At 44.0% G+C, this 26076-nt stretch overlaps 1 protein-coding gene across 4 annotated transcripts in view; it reads right to left on the bottom strand.

Annotated features, from left to right (window-relative positions):
- MXRA7 (matrix remodeling associated 7) overlaps positions 1-26076 on the bottom strand; it is a 309537-nt gene that overhangs the window by 19159 nt on the left and 264302 nt on the right. Inside the window, exon 4 of one of the 4 annotated variants that reach the window (XM_069654668.1) lies at positions 2304-6312. The exons of 2 other annotated variants lie outside the window; for them this stretch is intronic. In XM_069654668.1, coding sequence (XP_069510769.1) covers positions 6309-6312 — 4 coding nt within the window. In that variant the 3' untranslated portion in view covers positions 2304-6308. Of the gene's footprint in view, positions 1-2303; positions 6313-26076 lie in introns of those variants that run through there. One more of the 4 variants, XM_069654666.1, reaches the window with a different exon arrangement.

The raw sequence follows: 26076 nt of genomic DNA, 5'->3' as shown, positions 1-26076 counted from the left end.
TAGTCTTACGACATTCACCTCACCTTTTACTACAATATTCTCTAATGCTGAATTCGCTGACTGTTGGGTATTCAATAAATGGAAGCAAGCAGGATGCAGGAAAATCTTGTTTATTGGCAAGGACCTTAAAACTTTCAATCAGTGCAAGCTGGACTTTGGGTTGGACAATAGAGAGTACTATCAATATTATCAGGAATCCCGCTGGATATTACCCCCCCGCCCCCATTTAGGCAGGCAGCAGTCAGTGAGCTGACTCCCTTTAGGAAATGTGTTACTACCAATCCATGTAATATGGCCTTAATTTTGAACCTGTACAAGATTTTGAACGGGTCTTCTCCTATCCTGCCCTTGCATTATAAATGTAGATGGCAGCTTACATTGGGGGTACTGATCACAGATAAAGAGTGTGAAACGCTATGGACGGATATACCTAAGTACACCAGTTCTATACACGTGCAGGAATTCTGGTATAAATTGTTAACGCAGTGGCATTATACACCCACCTACTTGCATAAGATAAAATACTCTTTGTCGGAATAATGCTAGAGACAATGTGGAGCGATTGGGGGCTGGGGTCATGTTTGGTGGCATTGTCTGGTACTGGCGGGTTATTGGGCAGAGATTGATAAGTATATGCAACAATTGTTTGGTACGTTGAAACCTAATTCTATGAAGTCTAAGCTGCTGTTGATATTTGACTCCGCTACGCGTAGTAACTCAAAGCAAAAATGTACTACATTTGTGCTGCTACAGTTGGCCGCCTTATTGAGGATTGCTCAAAAGTGGAAATCGAAAGATTCTCTGGCGGTAACGTAATGGTTTTATAGGATCTGGAACTTTGTAGCATTGGAATTGACCACCTATGCAATTCAGGGTGAACAGACTAAATGTTCCTTTGACTGGGCAAATGTGCTTGAATTTTTACAATCAGACTTTAATTTACAACACTGCCCCCAACGTCTGTGTATTCTTGATATCTGTTGATTATGTGTATGTGTAAACTATACCATGTAAAGGCTCAAGGGGGGTATCCAGCTGAAGGGGGGTGAGGTGTTGGGCTTTTGTTGTACAGTTTTTTTAAAAATCAGGAAAGATCCAAATAAAAATAACATTTCAATAAAACGTGTGACCCTGTAAGTCTGGAAAAGTATCTGTGGATTTGTAGAGCAATCTTGAAATGTAAGATTTAAAAACACACAATTTAAAGTAGGATGTGCTGTTTCACATTGACGTACAGTCTCAAGTTGTTTATAGCTATTCTTGGTCTACAGTGGATTCACCCCAGCATTTTTATAGGGAGCAGTTTGGTCATGGCAATTTCTTCAGGGCTTCTTTTGATAGCATTCTTGATTAATTTTTCTGTGTTCGTCAATCTATATATGTTTAACACAATTGCAATAAGCCTCGTGGAACGCCGCGTTTAAGCATCAGAGAAGGGTTGAGGATCAGCTAACCCGACAAGTTGGGTATCCATGGCTGTATCTGAACGGCCGTGAGATAAATAAATCTTGCCACTATCAACAAATTCCCTTAAAAAAAGAGTATGAATGAGAGTAGCCCCAAAGCAGAACTCCTTTGAGAGACTGCATTGACTGAAGAATATGGTCAAACATATATAGATTGATGAGCACAGAACAATTTATCAAGAACCATATCAAAGAATGCCCTTAGGAGGACCTTTGAAAGGTTGAAACACATGTCCAGGCACAACATTGTATATTGGAATAAAAACATTCTTTGAAATGTAACAACTTTGTAATCATTATAATCAGCAAAAATCATTGTGGTAGTGGTCCAGGCGGAAGGTTAGGTCTATCATGTTCTTCACCTGAGGATCTCACCTATCAAGAAGCAGGGGAGGCCACACTCCATGCAACCCATGTGTACCCCTTTGCTCAATCTGTTGTCTCCCTGCACCCTCCATCATCTCCTTGCACTTGGCCTACATGCTCTCGGCTCTCCCTATATCCAATGTGCTTGGTCCTTGTACCCTCGATGTTCTCTAAGGCCAGTGCCCTCCACTTTCCCCATGGCCTCCTCCAACGTACATGTTCCATGTCTTTTCTGCACCATCTACTATGTCTAGACCATCTGTGCTCTCTTGCCCTCACTGAGTTTTACATAGTTTATGTCACAAAAATTCCATGCTGGACCAGCCCACCCAACCATGCTCTACTTTACCCTTCATCCTCACACTATATGGAGGAGACAGTGCAAAACCCTTAAAGGGGCAGTATGATACTTTTAAATGAACAGTACCTGACTTCTAAGCATAAGTAATAAAAGGTCTTGGTACAACAACGTCTTTACTTCATTGCTTTATTGCAGATTGAGACAAATGCAGGATACAGCTTCAAGTAAACTACAACTACAGCCCTGTGTCTGGACAGCAGCCGCTGTCAGCTACATAACAACCCAGTCCCCTCAGATCACAAACACAAGTATTGCTCCTAAAGATACAGTACATGGCCCTTAGATGAGGTTGACACCCCCAAAGGCGCAGCATACCACGCTGCCAGGGCCAAGCAAGAAACTGCATCTGCCATGCTACATCATCATTTTACAAAAGGATAATGATATATACGGAGGGAGCAAAGTCAAATTTACACACAGATATAAGGCATTCATTGCATAGTTGAACAAGTAGAGCTGGGTGCACTTGTTGACAGGAAGAAGCTACAGGTGTGCCTGGCACCAGCTCACTGAAGCGAGGATGAGCAAAGTTATATGGGACCTCTTCTTTATAAAGAAACAAATGCGGTGAACTAGAAACTATTGTAAGGCATGTGTATTAAACTAGGTAGCTTAAACTGTGCCGCTCCAGCCATAAAGGTAATTTGCAAGCATGTGGCTATGCCGTGACATTCGGGATGGTGTATCTGAAGTCCTGTTAACTTAATAACACAATACGTTGCCGTGCAGGGTAGGTAACATCTATTTAACCCCCCTTCCTTAATATTAGGCAATCAGCCCCATCACATGGTGCTAGTGGCCTTGGACAGTGAGCGAAAAACAGCTACACTAATCCAGTAATCTATGTTGCCACATATAGATTGAGGCAGGAGGCTTTGTTTGAACAAAAGATATGTTGTCCCAGGAGAGGAAGTCAGAGAATATACCAGACAGCGTTAAGTACAGTTGATAACACCCCTTATGTATTTCTCCCCGTGAATAGAGTTGGCCTAGCTGCAAGTTTATTCTGCCACCACTCAGTAGTGCAGCTGCCCATCTGCCCAAACCTGCGAGCAGTCTAAATAAAATAGCGACTACCAGATTTCGTGCCCAGGGCAATTTTCCAGAATTAGGCCCCTAAACGTATGCAGATATGTGCAAGGAAAGGTGTGGTATGGGCCCCTGGGATTCTTGTTTGGTGGCCTGCAAGCAGGGCCAGCTGGTTCAGTTTAGGATTCCCCAGTAAGGGGCACACCTACAAGGGACATAATGTGCTAGGCCCTTGGTCAACTCTATCCCCATGATTGCATGCATGTGGGGAACAGGCATCGTGACACTCTGGGATTATCTCTGCCTTGTTTGCCAAAGAGGGACAGGGTGTTTGGGCCTTGAAGTCTTGAACAGTTGGCCCCTGGTCTCTCTGCATCTTTTTGCCGATGTGCTGGAAAGGACAGGCTGGTCAGGGCTTGGATTCCCTCTATGGTAGCATTTCTGGATAGGAACAGCTGGTTAACCGCTGGATTTCCTATATCTCTATAGTAACATGACTGAGAGGGGCAGGCAGGTTGTCCACTTGTTTCCCTGCATCTCTATCACTTCATGGTGGTAAGGACTGGCTGGTTGACTCCTGGTTTACATGCATCTCTTTGCAGCATGATGGTGTGAAGGGGCTGGCGTGTTGACCTGTAGTTTATGTGCCTCTTTATGGCAGCATGCTGGAAGGATTGGTTGGTTGGCCCTTGATTTATCTATGTCTCTGTGGCAGCCTGCTGGAAGGGGCTGGCTGGTTGGCCCTGGTTTACATGTATCTCTACAGCAGCATGCTATGAGGGACTTGCTTGTTGGCCCTTGTTTATCTGCAATCAATGGCAACCTGTTGGGAAGGACTTTCGGGTTGGCCCGTGGATTACCTACATTTCTATGGCAGCATGCTGACAGGGGTTGTCTGATTGGCTAGTATCTAACTTGCATGTATGTCTGTGGCAGCATGCTGGGAGGGACTGGCTGGTTGGTGGCTAGTTTACTTGCATCACTGTGGCAGCATGCTGGCAGGGACAGGCTGGTTGTCCCCTAGTTCATTGACATTGGTATAGCAAGATGCTGGGAGGGACTAGCTAGTTGGCCACAGAGTTTCCCGCATCTTTAGGGTACAATGATTAGAGGGAGTGGCTGTATCTGGTGGGCACCATTTCCCATAAAAAATGGCCAGCTGGGCCCTGCATTTCCAAACACTTCAAAATAAGGTGAATTTGTATTCTCTTGGTTCCCCCGACAAACACAATGTAGGAACTTAAAGAATGCAACAACCTTCTTCTCTTCATAGGAGCAGTCTGAAATCATGCATTGATAAAAATATTACTGTGGTGCAGAAAGCGAATATTTGCCAACAGAGTTTAGCAAACACTCGAGTGGATCCCCTCAGTGACATATCAGGAGCAGCTCCTGTGGCCAGGTTGTCTGCCATTTTGTGGCATGCGCAGCAAGAGCACGATAATGGAACAGAGGAGACTGTCTGTGGTTCCCTAAAGTGAAGGTGTCCACCATCTTTCCCCAATTCATTAGACATTCAAATTGAGAAACTGGATTACCTAGAGCAGGTTATCGTGTTAGTTTAAATTGCCCTATCCTTCCAAGAGATAGAAAATGGAGGCAGGTGGAGTTGTTGACCTATTACAATTCTAGAAACATGTTTGCCTACTGATCTGAAAGATATACTGCGGTTTGAAGGTGTAACCTCCCTGTGGGGGATCTTCAGTGTGTGAGAATTTCAAATACTGACCATCAGCATGGGACTTCACTTCCACAGACCATCAGTGCGTGACCCCTGCCATCTCTTTCTCTGCATTGCCTGGAAATGGCAGTGTGGGACCCCCCCTGAGCCTCTGCTGAGCATCAGTGCATGGCCTAACACTACCCCATATCTATTACACCATACACCACCACCCCCTCTATTTCTCACCAGGCGGTGACTTTATGCCTTTCCCACTCCACTAGTGTGTAATCCAGTGTCTGGCCTCGCGCACAAGCCTTTAAGGTGCACAAGTCTATTTATTCCTATGCATAGAACTCTATAATTTGAATGATGGATTCATGGATTTATTACAAACATCTATTACAGTTATGCTAGGAGTCCTGCTGGCAGAAGGCCGTGGGTACAGTATTGCACACTGAAAAGCCAATGTAGATAAAGAGAACTAAACATGAAACCAAGCTCATTCTGACTTTCTGTGGTGACAGAGGACATTAGTGGCTGGCCCTCAGTTCTGGGTCCACTGACTGACCTGCCTGGTACTAGGACGTTCAGGCACATGTCCAAGGGGGCAACAATGACTTCACAACAGTGGGTAGTAGGTGGCTTAGCGTGCTATCCAACTGGGGTCAAGATGGTCAGTGATGGTGACACACTCATGGTCAGGTAACATTGGCACACAATTAGCTTTACAATGATAGTGTTGTCATGCTTAGAGTGACATGTTAATATCAAGCTTGTGTCCAGGTCATTCCAACCAATCCAACATTTGCAGTAAAGCAGCCAGTAGTGGTATCCCGAGACACCATTGAAAGCATTACTACACTGGTGGACAAGTCACCATTGATGTCACTCTTGCGCTGGTGGGGCTGCTTCAGTCATAGGTGTTGGGTCTTTGTATTCTGGTGGCCATGTGGTTGCTGATGGTATTTCTCTAATTTCTGTACTGTAACAAAGCCAACCATGTGTTTCAGTCGTCTAAGTTTAAAACCTGGAGCTTCATAACATGTACTTCTCAAGGACATCACTCTGCATCTTCATGGATCTGCAGGGAGCCCAAGTGCTTTGCAGAAATAGCAGACCAGTTAAGAAGCAAAATAGTTGCCACCCGGGCAGATGATCGGCTGGTACTCTCACCCAACGCAAAAGTAGTGTCCCCGGGTGCCAAACCTGCAGCAGACAAAGCGCGACTCTCCAAAACACGAAACATGCTCAGAAGACAAGCAGAACTCCAGCCAGGAGGCAGTCAGAGGCTTCTCCTGGGTACTCCTTCCTCAAAGCTTTTTTTGTTTGTTTAGTTTTGTAAATTTTTTTGGTATGTTCAAAGCCTCACAGGTGCCAAAGGTTGTCCATTTAGGAGGTTTTTGGGGATAACGTCACATAATCTTCAACTGTAAAAAAGAAAAACAAGGAGAAAGAAAAAAGGACGTTTTATTCCATGATATCCCTGCCATGCGTGGAAAACAAATCAAACACCTCAACTAGAAAAAGCTATGGGAAGGAGGTCACAATGCTGTTTGGGCTGTGGCCTCTTTGTTAATCATCAAATGCAGCAAATTAAGGTGGGGAACTCCCAATCAACCAGATAGTGGCCAGATAGTGGCCGCCTCCTACAGATACAAAATGTCCTACTAAGATATCTGGAGATGTGATGGCCTACTGGTGATATTTCGCCACGATAGACATGTGGACCTTTTAAAGGTTTTAGCCTCTGGCAAGTCTCCCAATTTCCACATAGGCCAGTGTACCTCTGCGCACATCCTGCCCCACCTCCCCCAGAATAAAGGCTCCAGACAATAGAAATGTCAGGGAATGGAAGGCTCTGAAGTAGGCCAAGTGTGCACTAGAAATGACACACTGTAAGAGCTCATCATCCTAAAAGAACCTTAAACTGAACCCCAGAATGTTCTCCTCTCAGACACCACTTTCATAATTCTTTACATCCCCTTTTCTTGTCTATTGCTTCTGACCCCATCTGAGGTTTTCATTTTCCCACATTCTCAGGAATTGGCAAGATAACTAGTATTAGCTGCTTGGCTGCTGGTAGGCCCCATTTGTGGGAACACGCTGCCCATAGGTTTGAGTAAAAGATGTTATGTGCCCCAAGATGTGACGCATCCCTTACTTTCCTTTCAACAGGGTAAAGACCTACAAATGATTTCCTTGGAACACAGTAAATGGTGAGGCCCTCCATGCCAGCCTTTCCTCTGCTTGGTCCTCCATCCCTATCATCTCAGAATAGTTACTGATGTAGATGGAACAAAACAATAACCACCTTTGGTGGATTCCACTTCTACAGCATTCTACTCTAAGGGTGGGCCATGAACATTGTTTAGGGAGGCCAGCATGTTACATTATGCTGTGGCTATATCTTTTCCTCCTTTGGGGAATGGATTCAAAATCACCATAAAGATCATCAGAACCTGTGCAGGCTGTAAATTATTTTGGTGGTATGATAGCTATTGCAACAAGCTAGCCTCCTTACACTGTGATAATGTGATGACTGGTTAATGTTGTGCTGTAACTAACTTTGTGACCACTTAATCTCATGTGGTTTTAGTAGGTTTAAAGTAATGACCGCAGACTGTCTGTTCTTTGAATACTGTATAGTGATTCTGGATTCTGTCCAGATCACGTATCCTGGTGGATTCCCTAAATATGTAAGGACAATGTGGCCTGCTACAGTGCATTGGATAGCCCTGATTAGTTATGTAAGAGAACAGTGTGTGAAGCGTATGTGACGAGCAACGCAAATATAATTGAACTAAGGAGAAACTGAACTTTTGAAGCCAAGATAGATACCATATACAGAGTGCTCTGGCGTCACGTGGGTGCTCATTCAAAGGTCTCTGTTAGGTATCCAACTGAGAGGTGGCAAATAAAAAGGGAATTGTGAAATCAGAGTGATCCTGCAACGTGTCAAGCTAAACCCTGTGCACATTCGAAAGTCTTCAATAGTTAATACGAACTGAAAATTGGTCCGAACCTGGCTGAGGGAGACTAATTGTGTAAAAGGAAGGATCTGATCCCGGCTGAGGGGGATCCAGGTGAACCGTGATTCACCCAAGAAAGAATATTCTCTGAATATTTGAAAAGGGGGTCATAGCTCGGAAGAGAGGGATGCAAAGTAATGATTGTTGTTTAAAAGGGATCTGAGTCCGGCTGAGGGGGATCATGACTAAATAGGGAAACACCTGAATTGAGTACTTGTAAGAGGAAAGAAGCTTTTTTGTTTGTTTTGGTACATCAGGCCCTCTGAATCAAGAGACTTTGAAAAGTAAAGAGACTTGGGCACAGAAGGCCCTGAAGCTGGTACTTGAACTGTATCCTCGTGCCGAAGAAGCCAGAGAGTGTGCCATGCTTGAGTGAACCGCCTTGTCCCGTGCTGAAAACATGGGTAAGGGAGGCCAACGGCCTGAACATCATGACTTATTCGGTGAACACTTCTTTCTTTTTCACTATTTGCATTTAGAGGTAAGGATTGGCAATTGTTTTTCTTTTTTAGTATAGTTAGTATAGACCCTTTTATTTTGACTCCACTCCACTAGGACTGCATTATTATTATTTGATGGTCATAGCTTGATCCCATCTGTAGATTTAGGATTAGGTACGAGTTTATCACACTCTTGTTGAAGTCAATGAACACCCTTGAACAGTGGTCACTTGTGTCTGTCTTACTGTTGATACAATGCCATCCATACAAAAGCCACTTTAAAACTGCACTGGTTTGATTACTCTTCATCTCAAACAAACAGTGAATGGACCCACGCACAGTGCAGGATACACATTAGGCACAGATTTCTGCAGGGATGGACTATTGACAGCCGGCCCACCAGGAACCAATCATATGAAGTGACCATCATATGATCCCTTTCACTGTCCAAATCCCAAGCCACATGATTCCCATAAATATAAAACTCCTAACGACAAACAAAAGAACTTCGAAAAGAGTTGACATTGAAATGTTAACACAACTATTAGAATATACCAAACCCGACGCCTCTCAGCTAAACGAAATGACACCACACTCTGTGAAAGAGAACTTTCACACCTGAATCACAGATGCATTAGACTGATTAACAACTTTAAAACTTCAGCCCCACACATTGCAAGGTGGTTCATGGAGGATCTGAGGAAACAAAACAAAAAAAAACTAAACTGAAAAACAATAGAGCAAGCATTACAACTACTGGACAAAATGTAGCTATACAAATCAGCAGTGCTGAAAGCCATGAAAGCACACTATAGCATGAGAATCACAAAAATAAATGTTTAAAATCAGCCACGAAATAAAAGAAAATCTTATTGCAACAACAACATAGGACCCTCGCAAAGCCTACGTTACAGCATCAAGATCCACCTAAAATCAAAAATGGAACGAATACAAAAGGCCATGGATGCATTCAGCAGGACCACAAACAAAGCCTTCTCTGAAATCAGTACTTCAACAACCATCACAAAACTCCATTGATTCGAACCTCTAAGCGGGGAAATCTTCAACAAGCTTAGCATCCCATGACAGATATCTGCAAAAAGCTACTCACCCACCAAACACCACCCTTGTACCTCTGAATAATAATGAATCTATCCCTAAAACCGGAAATAATACCAAAATCATTCAAATCGGTGTACATCAAACCCCTACTAAAATATGAAACACAAAATACCACTAACTACAGACCAATAGCATACCCAACATAGCCAGTGAAAATCTTGGTGAACCACGTGTACAAAGAAATACTCAATCATGTATAAAGCAACAGAATACTTGACCAATCCCAGGTTGGATTCAGACCCATGGGAGAACAGAATCAGCACTCCTATCCCTATAGGACGACCTAAAAATAAACGCAAATAACAGCACCCAATCAGTCCTCGTACTATTGGACATACCAGCTGCCTTTGATATGGTTAAACACACAACTGAAGAGACTGGAGGAATACAGTATTCAAAACCCTGCACTACAATGGCTGAAATCTTTCCTCACCAACTGAACCAAAAGAACTAAAAAGAACCCACCTACCACCATTTACATTAAACACAAAACATCTCACCTGTGGCATACGACAAGGATCCAGCCTCTCCCCACTTCTCTTCAACATCTACATGACCCCCCTAATGAAGTTCATTCAAACCCACAGACTGACAGCATACAACTACACAGGTGACATCCAATTAATCTTCAAGATATATGCCGACCATGACCCGGACAACGCCCTCTATAAATGCCTCACCAATATCAACACCTGGAAGGCAAACAATGACAAACTAAACCCAGCCAAAATAGAAATAATGATCTCCCCACAAGATGACAGAAATCCATCACCTGTCCCCGGAGCATGGAAACCCAACCAAAGACGTCAACAGTGATAACAAATCTGGGAATCCTCGTGGACAACGGTCTCACTTTGGAACCACAAGTCAGTACAATAGCAGACAAATATGGTTCCTTCTGCGACTAATAAGAGGGATCCTCCCTTACCTCAATTTCCCCACACAGAACCCTCACGATCATTTCCCTGGTGTTATCAAGAATAGACTGTGCAAACAGTCTCTACCAAGGAATGCCAGAACGCTGTACCAAGAAACTACAACACATACAGAATACTGCAGCAATACCTCTCCTGAGACTAGATAGAAGGGACCACACCACACCTGAGTAGCCCTGAGTAGCCACACTGGCTACCAGTAAAAAAAAGCATCAACTTGAAACTCTATACATCAATCGTACATCACTACATGGACAAGGAGCTGAATTCCTATAACTAAAAATCACCCGATACCAACTGAGAAGAGACTTAAGGTCTAGCACCGACCTACAACTAACAACAAGACACTGCGAACCAAGAGAATTCGGAGGAAGCGCCTTCTCATATCTAATAGCCAAGCTATGGAACTCAATCCCAAAAGGAAATAGGAATGACAGAAAACCACCTAACTTTCAGGAAACAAAATAAAACCTGGCTATTTAACTCACTGAGATAAACAAAGACCATCTATACAGCTACCACCCCAAGAGTAGACAACCCCAACCTCACACAATGCCCGCCTCTATAAACCATAACCCCGGAAAAAATAAAACACAGGATAGATACAGAGTGAAGAACCAATAAAGTAGCTACTCAACAGCTAGAGATCACCCAAAACCAAATAACCATCCCGCTTCTCTCTTCCACAAACTATATCTCCCATTCACAACATGTGCCTTGAGTGCTAGTGAAACAACCCACACAAAACAAACGCACGAGCTACAAACCCAATACCCTCTGACTTCAAACAACTCAAGCACTGGACGCTGCCTTTCTGGACACAACAAGCCCCAGTGCACAAAACAAACTACGCCCAGAAAGCTCACATGCCTAGATGCCAGTTGCTCCTGGTTCTACGTGCATCAACAGATTAGCACAACATCTATCCTATCCCTCTCGCCGTCACTAACCAACCCAAACCACATTACCTTGCAGAGCTACGTGAGAGCCTGGAGATCATGAAAATGGCAGCAGTGCACAGTATAAATCAACTTAACATAACAAATGTTGGTACCCTAAGAGACTGCAATGCTCATAGAGTTCCCATTTTAGGGTCACTGTTTAAATAAAGGCCTCTGCTTACAGGCACTAATAAAAGACTTCACCCCATCCAGTAGTTATGACTGATTCCCAACATTCATTTTCTCTTCAATAAGGCAAGATGTGATCCTTTCCAGCTCATCATAACCTATTTGCAATATTCTTTTACCATTAGTAAGAAAAGGCTTTGTTCAATCAAATGCAGTCCAAACAATTCTCAGCCTCCTGTTTATGCTCCCAATGTATTTTTCACCCAAACCAACCTATCCGAGTCTTCTGCTGATGAGTACTAAAACAAAAACACATTGCCAAATACAACATGCCATTAAGGAAGTAAAGGAAGACCATCTCCACATCCTCTGCGTAGGCTATCAACGGACAGACGTCACTCAATGCAACGCACTGCAAAATATCAACAACTTCCTGCTGATGGTAAAATAAGGGCCCTCTTTCAACAATCAAATGCATTGAAACCAATTCCTAATGCATTGCTTATAGTCAACGCATAACGACTTCACCCAATTCTAAATGTGTTCTACTAATTCCATGACTCAACATAGAAGGGCTTCACCCAATTCCAGAATTTGTTTTGCTAATTCCATAACTTCTTGTTACAGTAGCTAGAGAAAAAGTGCAGCTCAACCCAATGTAAAGCCCACAGTCTCTTGCAGATGACCAGTTCCACACCATGAGCTACAGAACTGGATGGAGAAGACGTACCCGGTAACACTGTATAGGAGACCTCTGTGTCATTGACTGGCCAAAGGAGACTACACATAATGGGCATCGTTGCTTTGCCTGGCAGTATTTCCAGTCCATACCATACCTGAACATGCACAACATGCTATAGCATTCCAGATGTACATGGCTTGGGGTGGGTGGACATTCTTTACCTTGGTAAACATGGCAGAGAGACATTGTTCTATATTGAAGGAGTGCAAATAATTGATGGCTGTTTCCATCCCGCCAGGAACTAATAACATTGTCTTTTCTTTTTCCAAACAGCTTGAAAATAAAGGATTTTGTCCAGGGCCGCGTATGGTCTAGTTGCATGGGGAACTGCTTCTTTCACTACATACGAATATTCTGAATTGCTGGAGTTGAGCATTGTGGGTATGTCAATGGCCTGTGTTGATCATTTATAATCCTCTGCATTGCGTACATGGGAACCCTTCATAATCATTATGAAGAAACTGCCTGTACTGGTTGTGTAGAATTAGCTATATTTATTGTACTTAATTCAAGGATATTGGCTGTGAGTCCATTCTGTTGTTCGATTACATCCTATGTAAAACTGCCTGAACGTTTTCTTTGTTATTTTATCTAATCATCTATAGTGACTTTATATGAACCCCCTAAATTGACAGTATAGGAATCAACTTGATTCATTCTTAGACTCATTGGAATAGATGGTACAGAATCTTTTCTGGTAGCTGTGTATTGGGTGCGCAGGAATCCTCAGCATGATCATGTAGGGATCGACTACCCTTAAAGTGTAGCGGCCACAATCCTGGGACCTTCAGGTGATCTGCCTTGCTGGAGGCCAGTCCCTGACAGAGGTCCAGAGAGCAGTGGTGGGAGCCTGGAGGCTCAAAAGAGCAAGTGAAGACGCCCTAAAGCTGTTCCTCATCCTCCCACATCACTCATTCAGCAACGTGAGCGCATCCACCAGGTGTTTATTGTGCGTCGGACTGGGTGCCGCTCTCCTCCATTCCGCCTGCAGTTTCTGGGTAAAGGCGGGGGTAAGAGGTCTTCTGACTGCACACTTCTGAAACACTGGCCTGCCCACTTTTGATCACATTGTGATGCAGCAAACATCAGGACCCACTTTGCACAGAGTCTTTGCTGGCAATGTTTCTGTTGCTGTGCACGTGGAGGCACACTGTTTACTATGGTCCCGCAACCAACCCGTGGCTAAACTAAGGGTAGAATCTGTGATGACGGATGATATGCGTCAGGCCAGGGTATCAAAAAGGGCTGGCCACTTACCCATCCAGTTTTTATTCTAGCACCCGAACCATTCACCCAAAAGGTAGCCGGCAACCCGAACAGAGGGGGATCAGGCCTGAGGGCAAGTTCATAAACTGGCACTGTTCGTTGCTGATAGTATCAGACTATGAGCGACACACAAACAATACTACAGGCCCTTCTAGGCACACACACACACTCTGTTTAGTAAGGCATAATGTTTCAAAATGGGAAGTTGTGTAAAGGCGTGCAGTCACTGCCGGAGGCTGCCATTCTTGCTGGCAATCAATTGCTTTTTCCTTGAGACTCTGTGCTCTGCACTCTGGACTGCCTCAGAAGCTACTCAGCCCACACCTGGGCACGCGTAAATGTGTGCAGTCATTGCAGTCCCTGCGGGAGAAAAGGAGCAGACGTCTGCATTTGATCGACAAGTTCCCAGCTCTTCCAACTGATGAGATGTGGTGAGTGGCTGCACGGTCAGCGCTTGTTTGTTTGTACTGAATATCTATCACCTGCCCCCGTGCATTTATTGTTACAAATGTCTGTGAAAAGAAATTAAAATCTGCGCGGGAAGCAGAAATTCGCGAAACAGGACTGCATGGCTCCGGCCGTCCCCGATGGTCGAAACGGCCGCAATGGGATTAAATCCATATCACAGGCTGAATCACAGCTGGCCAAGTCTCCCTCTCCCGAACCCTTCAACATCACCAAATATTCATGGTCCTGGCAATGGGTTGAAGAAATGAGATAGCAACTGTGATTATACACGACACACATTCTCCAGCAGCTACAGCAAGTGGGTCCTTGGATATCAACAACAATAACTCCTTACTCAATTTCTGTCTGTCTCTCCACGTGGAAGTACAGCAGCTTCCCATATTAAATTTCTCAGAGTAACCAGTCTGTTTGGCCATTCCCCACATTTAACAGGTCTTATTGACGATCCGCCTAGTCAAATGGCAGAGCAGAGCATGCTGCTCGACGATCAAGTTGAGCCGCAAAGCTGCACCATTATTGCTGAGAAGGATGGCATTAGTTTACATAATGAGGCAACAAACTTTGCACTGAAAATTGTGCTAAAATTGTGCAATTTTATATCCAACGAAGCCCAGAAACATACACAATTGATGGAACAGCTGGAGTTATTGCAAAAAGTTAACCCCGATCGGATTCTTACTGACAATGCCGGTAAAAAGAAAATAGTGAACAGTTTGGCAAAACCAGAGCCCTCAGCGGTTCCATTAATAGAAGAGCAGGTGCCACGGAACAGGACGCATTAGAGTCTATGGCAGTAGAAACACCTGGGGCCCAAGTGAATCAGGGGGAGGAAAACGAGTCCTTGTCCTATTCGATTCTGCTTAGGAGGGAAAGAAGGAAGAGAATAAAGGTTGCTAAGGGGAAACAAGCTAAGAAGTGTAATCCAGAACCTCTGCCTGACATTTACTGTTCTATGGAATCTCAGGAGAATATACACAAAGATGCGGCACTGCCAAAAGAGCTTGTAAGAAAGCAGCAAGGAAACTACAATGACAGAAAAACAAGCCTGGCAACTTAACCTCCTGGTTATTAAATTGTGAGGATATAAAAAAGCCTGCAAAGAGCAGATTGGACCAAGAAGCCAGCAAAACACCAGAAGATGTGGCTGCTCAATCTGAACAGGATTTAACAAATGTATCAGACTTTGATTTGAGTATTATTGCTGAAATTGAGGCAAGGAACAATATGGCTGCAACTGTTCCAATGGTGCCCAACCAGGATCCAGTGTAAAAAATGGTTTGGCTCCCGTCTACCTCATTTATCATCTCCAGACTGTTTGAAGACTGTAATCCCATCATAAACCGTAGCTCGTTGTTGGAGCTTTTCAGTCACCTACCATCATTGCGCGAGCTACATAGCAGTGACTCTGGAAGGTTATAGTACTACTGTAACGGGGGTTCATTGTATGGACTCTGAAATTACAGCCATGGTTCAAAGAAACGCACCATCATTATTAAAATGGCGGTTTGATATTGATCAAATATCAAGCACAAAGGGTGAACATGATGGTTCAACCAGTAAACCAGGCCGATAACCTGAGAAAATCAGAAGAGCCCATATCAAAGCTCAAATTGGTTGGTTTAGCTGGAGACCACATGGCGAAATCCCACTGGGAACGGCTACTTTCTTTCCTCCCAGTCCCTAATTAAAGTACCTAAATGTGGGCTCTTATTAAGTGGGCTTGTGGAACACTCTGCGCCATGTTTATCTATTCTCTGATAACGACTCCTTCCACCTCCAGAAATCCAACATAATAATACTTCAGGAAACTTGGTTGATGGGGAGGCTGTGTTTGATGGCTATGCTTGTTTTAAAAATCCAGCCAGAAGAGGGGACAAATGTTGGCCATTTGGTGGCTTGGTAACACTGTGCTCCAACGCCCTCACATCGAGGGAGATAACTGTAACCTCTAGTAACCAACATTTTGATAGTCATGTAGGAGTAAATATATATATATACGATCCACCAGGTGGGTGCTCTATGGAAACTCAGCAGTTGTCTATTTATGAGTGCCTAGTATGGAATATAGCCACGTATGCAGAGGTTGATATTCTGGTTGGAGGAGACTTTAACTCACGCTGTATAGATTGCACCCTGGTAGACAAGGGAGTGTTAGCATTGAATATAGTTGGTAAAAGGTGAACTGATTAGGTCAGTAAGTTTATGGTCTGAATTTCTCTACGATCCTGGTTTGCAGATGATTAATGGGTGCCCCTCTGGTGATATTTTCACTGCCAAGACGTGGAGAAATGGTGACGTTTATTCAAGGATCGACTCTTTCTATCGGAGTTAATCATTTTGTACCAGAGTTCATGAGCTGTCCATGACATTCGCTGACTTTAGTGATCGTGCTATCTTGAATATACGATTGGTTTTGCATGAAGTCATTGTTCGTGATCATGATATGGTGGGTCACGTAATTGTGAACAATGGCTTAAATAGAATTGGTTGGTCTGATAGAAATTTGGGGGCTTTAATCAAGTCTATGGTAAATCTTGATACTGTTTACAAGTGACTTAAAAGTCCTGATGACATTATAGAATGGATTAACTCAATTACAACCCGTTTTCTGACAAGGAGTAAGGGATCTCTATCTAGACAGGGCCTAAAACATCCAAATCCTTATGTCAAAGTAATAGTTCATGAAAAGCGCACACTGAAACAAGATATTAGAAAGGTGCAACAGTCCAATATGGATGGGCCGACGATTCATGAAGCTGTAGGCAATAGTTACAGAAACTGGTTAAAAAGGCACCATATGTCTACTGCCAGTAGTACCTGGCAGCTACTTTATGAAACCATAAGGAAAAACGACAGGCAGCAACGGCAAATTGCATTGCCACAAACATCTGGGAGTTCTATATGGGAGATACATTTAGAGCTAAATTGCCTTTCCATCTGATCTATAAGGGCCCATTGAACCTTAAGTTTGAAAAAGGTGACCTACTTGAAATAATAAAGAAGCTTAAGCAGTCCAGAGTGCCAGGCCCTGATGGTGTGTCAAATATGGTTATAAGAGCAAATCCCGACCTATGGGCGGATATTCTACAAATCTTATTCGCACAGATTGCTAGCTCAGGTCGTATCCCCTGGTCTTGGAAACAGTCTCATTTTATTCCAGTATTTTCGTATGGTAAAACTGATGATCCTCAAACTATAGGACACGATCGTTATTAGATGGATCCAGTAACATATTTGCATCGTGCTTACTCTGTGACATCGAGAATTGGATTATGGACAATCAGGTCTTGAGCTCCTATTAAACAGGATTGCAGAAGGGACTTTCCTGTACCCATAATATACTGGCTATTAATTCTTTAGTTCAACAGGCCAAAACCAAATCCTCTTTGGAACTATATATTCTTTTTGTCGATTTTGCGTCAGCATTCAACACAGACCGCTCAAAGTTATGGGAAAAACGGAATAATCCAAAGATTCCCAGGCAGCTGTTATACGCTTGCCAGCTGCTTCATGTTAATAACATTGCACGGGTTAAACTAAATGGCGCAGGTGAATTGTCTGCCCCGAAACAGATTGGAAAGGGAGTCAAACAGGGGTGAGCACTTGCCGCTGTTTTGTTTAATTTATTCCTGTCTGATATTGGTGAGTGGCTTGCAAATTCTCCTAACTTCCCCCCAAAACTGGGTCATGCTAAATTTGTATATCTTGCATATGCCGATGATCTGGCTATTTTTGACACTACATATGTAGGTCTCTCTAGAAGTGCAACTCCAGTAAGAGAGTATGCGAAAAACAAAATAACCCGTTGATTAACTTTTGCAAATCTAAATTTATGAAGTTTGGGAAAGTGAAAAAGTATAGACTTATGATACTGGCAACCGAGGAAAATATGAATTGGGTTTACAATGACTGCTGTTTGGGATAGGATGTGGAGTTTCAACATAGAGAATTATCACTGTTCAAAAGACGCTACACTAAAGCAGTGGCTATTATGCTCTCTTTAAAAGAAATTATCAAAAGTCACACGGGATATAGGCCCTCATTACAACACCGGCGCTAAACCATGGCGCTATTAGCACCATGGTTGGTGCCGGTGTTGTAACAATCCGCCATGGTGAAATGGGGAAATACCGCCCCATTCCAAGGTTGGAGGGGCGGTATTTCCCCATTTCACCATGGCCCTTCCCCATTCCCATTTTTGCCCCATAGGGCTCAATGGGAATGGGGAAGGCGGCAATTACGGTACCGCAAATTGCGGTACCGTAATTGCCTGCAAGGTCCCTTTGCGGGTCCCTACTTTAACGGCTGGTCCAGACCTCGTAGTAAGGCGCTAAGTGGTTAACAGCATTGCAGCCTTTTACGGCGCAGTTAACCACTTAGCGCCTGGGTCGTAATGAGGCCCATAGCCTAATTGGTATTGTTGGGCAATTAATTGGTTGCAAGTATTGCCTATGCGCTGGAATGGTCATGCTCGGATTGCGAGCATTGGGCACGTACTTTAGAAGCCTATGTCTATCCAAAGCTACCCCGATACAAGCGACCAGAATAAAGCTTGCTTTGACTTCTTTTTACATGGTGGTGAGAATTAATCGAGGAAATCTATTCATAAAAATGGTGTGTGCTGATAGACAAAACATGCTCTGAGTGTTGAAAGATGAATTGCTCAAAGGGTCCAATCCTGTTCTGCAGGAGTTTAAATCTATTAATGAAAACATTTTTGCAAACATCTCCTGGACCCCAGAGTGGAATTTGGGGCTGGGGGTACTTCTGAGGGACTGGGGGTCCTTTAAAAATAATTCATTGTTAAGGGACTGGGCCCAGAATCATGATCATGTGGGTAGGCTGTCATCCCAGAGTACTTTTGCTAAACTACATTTTCCCTGTCTCAGAGCCCAGACGTACATTTACCAGTTCCCTAGCCCATATTTGAGATGACTTCACGCTGATGAGACTAAACAAGCTACCAGTTATGGCTGTCAAGGAGGCTTGGTTTCACATACTGAGGAAAGAGCAATGTTGTCGCTTATGTTAGGACACTGATGAAATCGAATCACTCCACCACGTGCTCTACTCATGCAGAACAATTGTATGTTATGTTGTGCTACTGAGAATCTGTATAGTGCCTTTCACCATTGGTATGATCACTAAGCGCTGTGGGTTGAACTCCCTTGGGGAGCGCACTTCAGGTCAGTGGAGAGGGTAGCTTGGGTGCACTCTGTATGTGTTTAGCCATGTCGAATGTTCATTGTGAGTAGATGCATACTAGTGCTAGGAGTGGTGTGGTAGTTGTGTGCTATCAGTACTATGTGTACAGCAAGGCTGATTTGACTTGGGGGTAGCTGCATTCTGGCAGAAGTGGTGCCTGTACATGTGATTATGTGTACAGCTAGGCTGATTTGCCATGGGGTATAACTGCGTTCTAAAGATTGTTGAGGTGTTCATGGTGTTGTGTAATTATGTGTGCAGCTAAGCCGAATTAATCGAGGGGTATAGCTGCATTCTATAGTTTTTTGATGCAGAGGAGAGAGCCAGCATATTGTTATGTGTGGGTATCGGTGCAATTCAAGGAAGTCTGTGTTCTTGATTACCTTCTAGTGTCTGCCGAGGTGACTATTTCACTCTATTTTGGGGGTTTGGTGCTTTAGTTCTCCCAGAAACTTTCTGGGTCTGGTAAAGGTTTAGTTGATAAAACATTATGTGGGACAGACACTACATGCATTTAGCGGAAGGACTGGTTGAGGTGCAGAGTGAACTGTTTTGGGTAAATTATATATCAGGGTGTAGTCTATCATGATCATTGCATTGGTTAGAGTATGGCAGGCTTTTGAGCAAGAACTCCCTAATGTTTCTAAAAAATTAAGAGGCTCTTAATATAGTCTTGGTTTTCTAATGATGTTTAAATATGTTTTAATGTACATGATGTGATGAATAACTCAATTTTAATTTCTGTTGGAATAGTTAGATCAATGTAATGTAAGTAATGGTTTATGAATCGTGTGCAGTATGTGATTTGTTTTGTGTATATATATTTTATTTATTTTGTAGTGGTATGTGACTAGTTTTATATGAACTGTACCACAAACAAAAAATGAATCTCGCTAAATCAGTGGACCTTAATATTACGGAAACAGGTAAGGACATTGCGTACATGTACACTGAAATGCTGTTTAAGTGGGAATGCACTCAAATCAGTTACTTAAGTATTAAGATAGCACCCAACCCAACTCTGTAAGCATAGGTGAATTTACTTTCTAGGTCCCTGCTTGGCCAGAGTGGTCTGTGGTGGATTTCAAGCACCACCCCCATCCCCTGATTTGCGGTCCAGTGGTGTTCCTCAATGTGCCTGTCTCTCCCCCACCCTATTTAATATATAAACCGGACCGCTCTTTGACCTCTTGGATGGCGTTGGTATTAAATATACCAATGATGCCGACGACACCCAGGTGGTCGTTGAGCTGACTGGAGATTATGACAGAAGAGACACAGCCAAATTCACTATATTATTCAGCAATGATGAACCTCAACTCTGTGGCCCGCAATTATAATAAGACTGAACTGATGATCGTTGACTCTAACCAACGAAATTAAAACCTTGAAGCCAAGTAATTGTAATAGTTTATTTGTAAAGCGCTTATACATAAGTGAAGTGCTTCAAAGTGCTTCAAAGCAAGAACGGAACAAGGGAATAGAGTCGTCATTCTCAGGCCTTGAAGATTCCGAATGATTACAGTCAGTTTAGACTCACTGACTGCATTTTTCAAGTCAACCCCTGGGTGAAGACCCTTGGTGACTATTTAGGCTCAGGCCTCACCATGAAAAAACATATCATGAAAATAAAGCCATCATATGCCTATACCACGTGTCATCAATGGCAACTGCACTAGTCAATACCAGAATCGACTACTGCAACAGTTAACTGGTTGGTACAGCGAAAGGAAATTTAAAAACCGTACAAGTAGCCCAGAATGGAGTTGTGAGGACGGCGTGTGGGTTGGCCAGAACAGACCACATTGCCTAGGCAAGAAGATCCTTGCACTGGCTGCCAGTCCACCACCGCATCTCACATTAAATTCTTTCTCTTATCCGTAAATGTCTAACGGGGAAAGCGCCCGACTATCTGTTGCAGCGGCTGCATAAGGCTCCGGTCACGTTCCTTCTTCATTCCAATGGACGCAACAAACTATTGCAGGCCAGATGTAAGTTGAAACATTTTGGTGGCACTTGTTTTGACACCTGCGCACCAGGCCTTTGTAATTCTATACTACCCAATATAAGAAACATTTATGGTCTCGGCTATAAAGATGTATCTTTTGAATTCCAAGGATTAGGTAGCCCCCTTATACATTGACCTGTGCTCCTGGATCCGACAACCCCTCCATTTGTACTTTGCTTGAACTGTCTGTTGTTATATGAGCACACTGAGGCCTACAGACCTGTTGCCCATAACAATAATTTAATAATAATAAGAATAATAGCATCCTGTGGTTTCTGCAGGAAATCCTTATGTACTCATGCAAGTGGGTGAAGTGAGAGATCTCACTCTTGGGCAAGATGACGCCTCTTAAAATGCATGTTTTGCTCTGCTTGATTTATGTCTTCCAGAGCCACCTTATCAAAATACATGCAATATAGTTTGGCAGATCCAGATTATGTTACTTTATTTTATCTGGAATAATAAAGGTCAAATGATAACTAAAATGTTGCCGCTTAGGACATGTTTGGAGGGGGGACTTGTTCGTCCATATGTGGACAAGTATTTATTAGTGACCCAAAAAACGCAACAGCAGAATGGGTAATGTCTGCCGCTGCGCTAGGAAGATACGGACAAGCACTCCAGAAATTGCCTCAGTTACAGCTGCATTTAGCGTGTGAAATAACCTCCTCATGTGGCTGCTGTGAGTGTCATTCTTTGGTATTGACACTCATCCCGTAGATGAGTAGACTTTGCTCACTCCGGCCTTTGGTCCTCTCAGCCCGATTAGAAATAACCCTGATTTTTGCCCTTGGCCTATGCAGCGCTTGGTTTGAGGACTGGGAAAAGGTATCCATTACACCAGGGGCAGTTAATCCAAGAGAAAAGCCCAAGATGTTTGATAATTGGAAGGATGAATGAAATATGTTACTTGTAGTATCCCACCCCAGAGAGATGTCACAGCCTGTATCCACTGTAATCACTTGAAGGCTAAAGGGGTGCGGGCAGGGATGGGGTATCTACCACATAAGGTAGATAGATGTGTGGTAAGATTCTAACATACTGGATAGAAATCCAGGCTAAAATAGGATGGGTGGCGAGCATCACTTTCCCAGAAGATTGGTTGGTGCTTCTCAGACGGGCAAGTGAATCTCTCAAATTCTGTTTACTGAAGAAATTACCACTGCCAAAGTAGACTCATCTGGGATTTTAAGGCTCAAGCTGGCATTGAATATATGGTACATATGGTCGGTATATCAATATCACAATAGTCAAGGACCAGGCATGCAGAAGATCCTTGCCATTGCAGGCAGGAAAGTTAGATTCCAGGCATGATGCAAGTCAGGATCCACTGAAGCTGGAAAGAACGAGTCCAGCATATGTTCAGATGGAGGGCCAGAGCTGGGTCTGGGGAAGAAATTCTGGAGCCAGGGGGTGAAAGGTGATCCAGGCAGAGCACTGCAACAGGACAGCAATCAGCATTCTAAAACAGAATAACAGTCATGATAGCTCAGGGGTAACGCACTCACCTTGGGAACAAGAGGTTGCCATGAAATGTGGGTTTGATCTCCGCCTGGCGCTTAGAAGCTAGAGGAGTCTGGCATTAAGTGTGATATAACTCATAACAGTCAGGTGTCCGCAAGCAGAGTCCGCTGTGAAACCTAGTTTTGCTGCCCAAGTGAGAGTTTAAGGATTGAGGTACAGGTGAGCAGAGATGCAAGCAAATAAAATAACGTATTTAGAGGGGGTTAGTCCCTTGTTTTGTGGTAATAAACATGAGGCCCGAGGTCAGGGTATCTGTCGGTTAAGTGTTTTTCCAGGTCATTAGAGGCTGTATGTGGCCATACAAATTATGAGGTTTTTTAGAAGCGCCAGGAGTCTTGGGAATTGAGATTGCAATCACTAGTTCAAAATAGATTCCGTTTATGCAGACCTTCCTCTCTTTGCTAAAATACATAAGCGGACCATGTGCAATCACACTTAAAGTTGAAGGCTTTAGGCCAGTTATTGCTAGACATGAGTTAAGTTTTCAATACCAATGTTTTGCCATTAACTGACGTCATGACCTACTATAGACGAATCCCAAGAAGAGGTGTGTTTTGAATATGATCCGAAGATGATAATCAAGATAAGACTGGCCAATGAAAATGGAGGAATTGGGAAAATGTGGGAATTCTTTGAAGAGGTTTTGTCCAATCATATTTGGGAGGTGGATTGTAATAAAGTATCTGGGAGTGTTTTAAATTGTTGCAAAAAGTATATAAGATGCCAAATTATGTTTTATTGAGACTTGGGTTAGTTTGGTCCTACAACACCATCTAACCGCTCCACAGATTTGCTTTATGTACAACTGTGTACTCGCTTCTTAAGTGGTGGGGCTGTTTTGGGTCCAGGTGATTAAAGGTCCATCCCCACAAGAGCAAAGGGGATGTGGATCAATGACAGTGTCATAGCTTACTCTTCCAAAAGTCCCCTATTCGGCCCATGGTCAGCTGCACGCTTCCTTCACTGGCTCCAAAGAGAGTGTGTCTGGAATCAGCAACAGTATTAAGCATCCACTGCTTCCGGCAGAAAAAGGAAAAGCATTTTTCAAAATGGAACCTGCCTGACCTTTGTCATAAGTCAGAAAGCCTTTAGTACAGGTCTTCCTAGTGGCCACGCCTTTGCTTTCTAGAGATTAAATGATATTGGAAAGCAACAAGCTCAGACAGAACTTAGACAGGTCAAAAGATTTGGAACTGGGCTTCACTTGGATGAGAAACGGGTGATGTCAAAGTCGCAAGGTGGAATACAGATGCAGAAAAGGTAGAGAGAAGCACCTTAAAGGAAGGGAATACATTAGAATGAGAGGCTTGTTATGCACACAGTAAACGCTTTCACCACACATCATATTGGTAATTGGACTAGAGTGGCATATGTGATAAAATATCTGTGCTTAGGGAGCATGATCTGAATTGGCCTGCATTAGGAGATAGGGGCATGGCTCAGTACCAGGGTGGACACAAGGCTTGAACCAGAGGCAGGAATTATGAGCCAAAATCAAGAAAGGAGCAAGAGTCCATGACAAACGTGGAAGCACAACAGGACTCAAAGATGAATCCCCTGTCAACAGCAGGGACCAGAGCTGTGCAGCAAGGGACACAATCGGCTGTTGTTCAAAGAGAATGGAGGCTCTTTCTAGGTTCAAGCCATAATCTGAGCATGATCACTTGTGTTCATACACAACACACCGCGCAATGCCTCCAGCAAAGAATGGAAATGGCCGGGCACAGGTCTTCCTTTTGTGGAGGTTTTAGGTCAATACAAATATGGCAAACAATTCAGCCTTCCTGAAAGGGTGCATGACACACTAATCCTATCAACCGGAAGAGCACAAGGTCCCAGAAATGGCATCTGACTGTAGAACAGTACTGCTACTTCCCAAGACAGAGGGGTAGGTGGCCTTATATAGAAATGTACGCATGCCAAGTGTTTCCCCTCACACCCTCCAACCTAGCCACTCCTCCAGACTTCGTCGCCTGCAGGCAAGGCTACCCTTTTCATCACCTGCCCACCTCAAGGACAGATCCTTGCGTAACACGACTCACCGCTTGCCTGCACTACCTGCATTAAACACCCTCCGCCCCTCCACCCACTCGGACTCCCGCTACCCCGCACTCACCCATCTTTGGCCACCACATGCTCTCCTTTTCCTGCTTCTGCTCTGTTCACCGGCAATTATGTTTTCAAGCACTTTTGGTCCAGAACAAGCCCACTTCCACTATGCACAGGAAAGGACCATGGCCTTGTACACTCACCGCCAACCACCATGCAATGCTACCAAATGCTAAATTTGACACTAGCGCCGTTGTACCCTCTATCAGGTCTGTACCCACGGGTATGTTGCCATGCACTGATGCCTGCACCACTGCCACTTTGCCAGTACCTGCTGTTATGTTGCCATGCACTGATGCCTGCACCACTGCCACTTTGCCTGTACCTGCTGTTATGTTGCCATGCACTGATGCCTGCACCACTGCCACTTTGCCTGTACCTGTTGTTATGTTGCCATGCACTGATGCCTGTACCTGCTGTTATGTTGCCATGCACTGGTGCCTGCACCACTGCCACTTGCCTGTACCTGCTGTTATGTTGCCATGCACTGATGCCTGCACCACTGCCACTTTGCCTGTACCTGCTGTTATGTTGCCATGCACTGATGCCTGCACCACTGCCACTTTGCATGTACCTGTTGTTATGTTGCCATGCACTGATGCCTGTACCTGCTGTTATGTTGCCATGCACTGGTGCCTGCACCACTGCCACTTGCCTGTACTTGCTGTTATGTTGCCATGCACTGATGCCTGCACCACTGCCACTTTTCCTGTACCTGCTGTTATGTTGCCATGCACTGATGCCTGCACCACTACCACTTTGCCTGTACCTGCTGTTATGTTGCCATGCACTGATGCCTGCACCACTGCCACTTTGCCTGTACCTGCTGTTATGTTGCCATGCACTGATGCCTGCACCACTGCCACTTTGCCTGTACCTGCTGTTATGTTGCCATGCACTGATGCCTGCACCACTGCCACTTTGCCTGTACCTGCTGTTATGTTGCCATGCACTGATGCCTGCACCACTGCCACTCTGCCTGTACCCGCTGTTACACTGCCACGTAGTACTGCATGCACTACTACCAACAACTTGACTTCCCAACTCACACCTAGCCATGCGTCCACCATAGTGCCTCAGTGATCTCCTGCTAGTCCCTCTCAAACACAACCCCCAGCCATACCTATCACTAAAGTCACTCTGTGTGCCCTCCCCCCTCTGTAGCCCACCTAAAATGTGCCCTTGTGAACTGCAGATCTCTACCAGCACTCTCCCTTGATATTAACGACCTTATTATTCATAACAACCTTGACTTACTATTCCTTAGTGAAAC

Source organism: Ambystoma mexicanum, chromosome 3q, assembly GCF_040938575.1.
Source record: "Ambystoma mexicanum isolate Mex_15411 chromosome 3q, UKY_AmexF1_1, whole genome shotgun sequence".
NCBI lineage: Eukaryota > Metazoa > Chordata > Amphibia > Caudata > Ambystomatidae > Ambystoma > Ambystoma mexicanum.
Note: the sequence above shows the minus strand (reverse complement) of the source record. Positions and strands in the feature narration are given on the sequence as shown.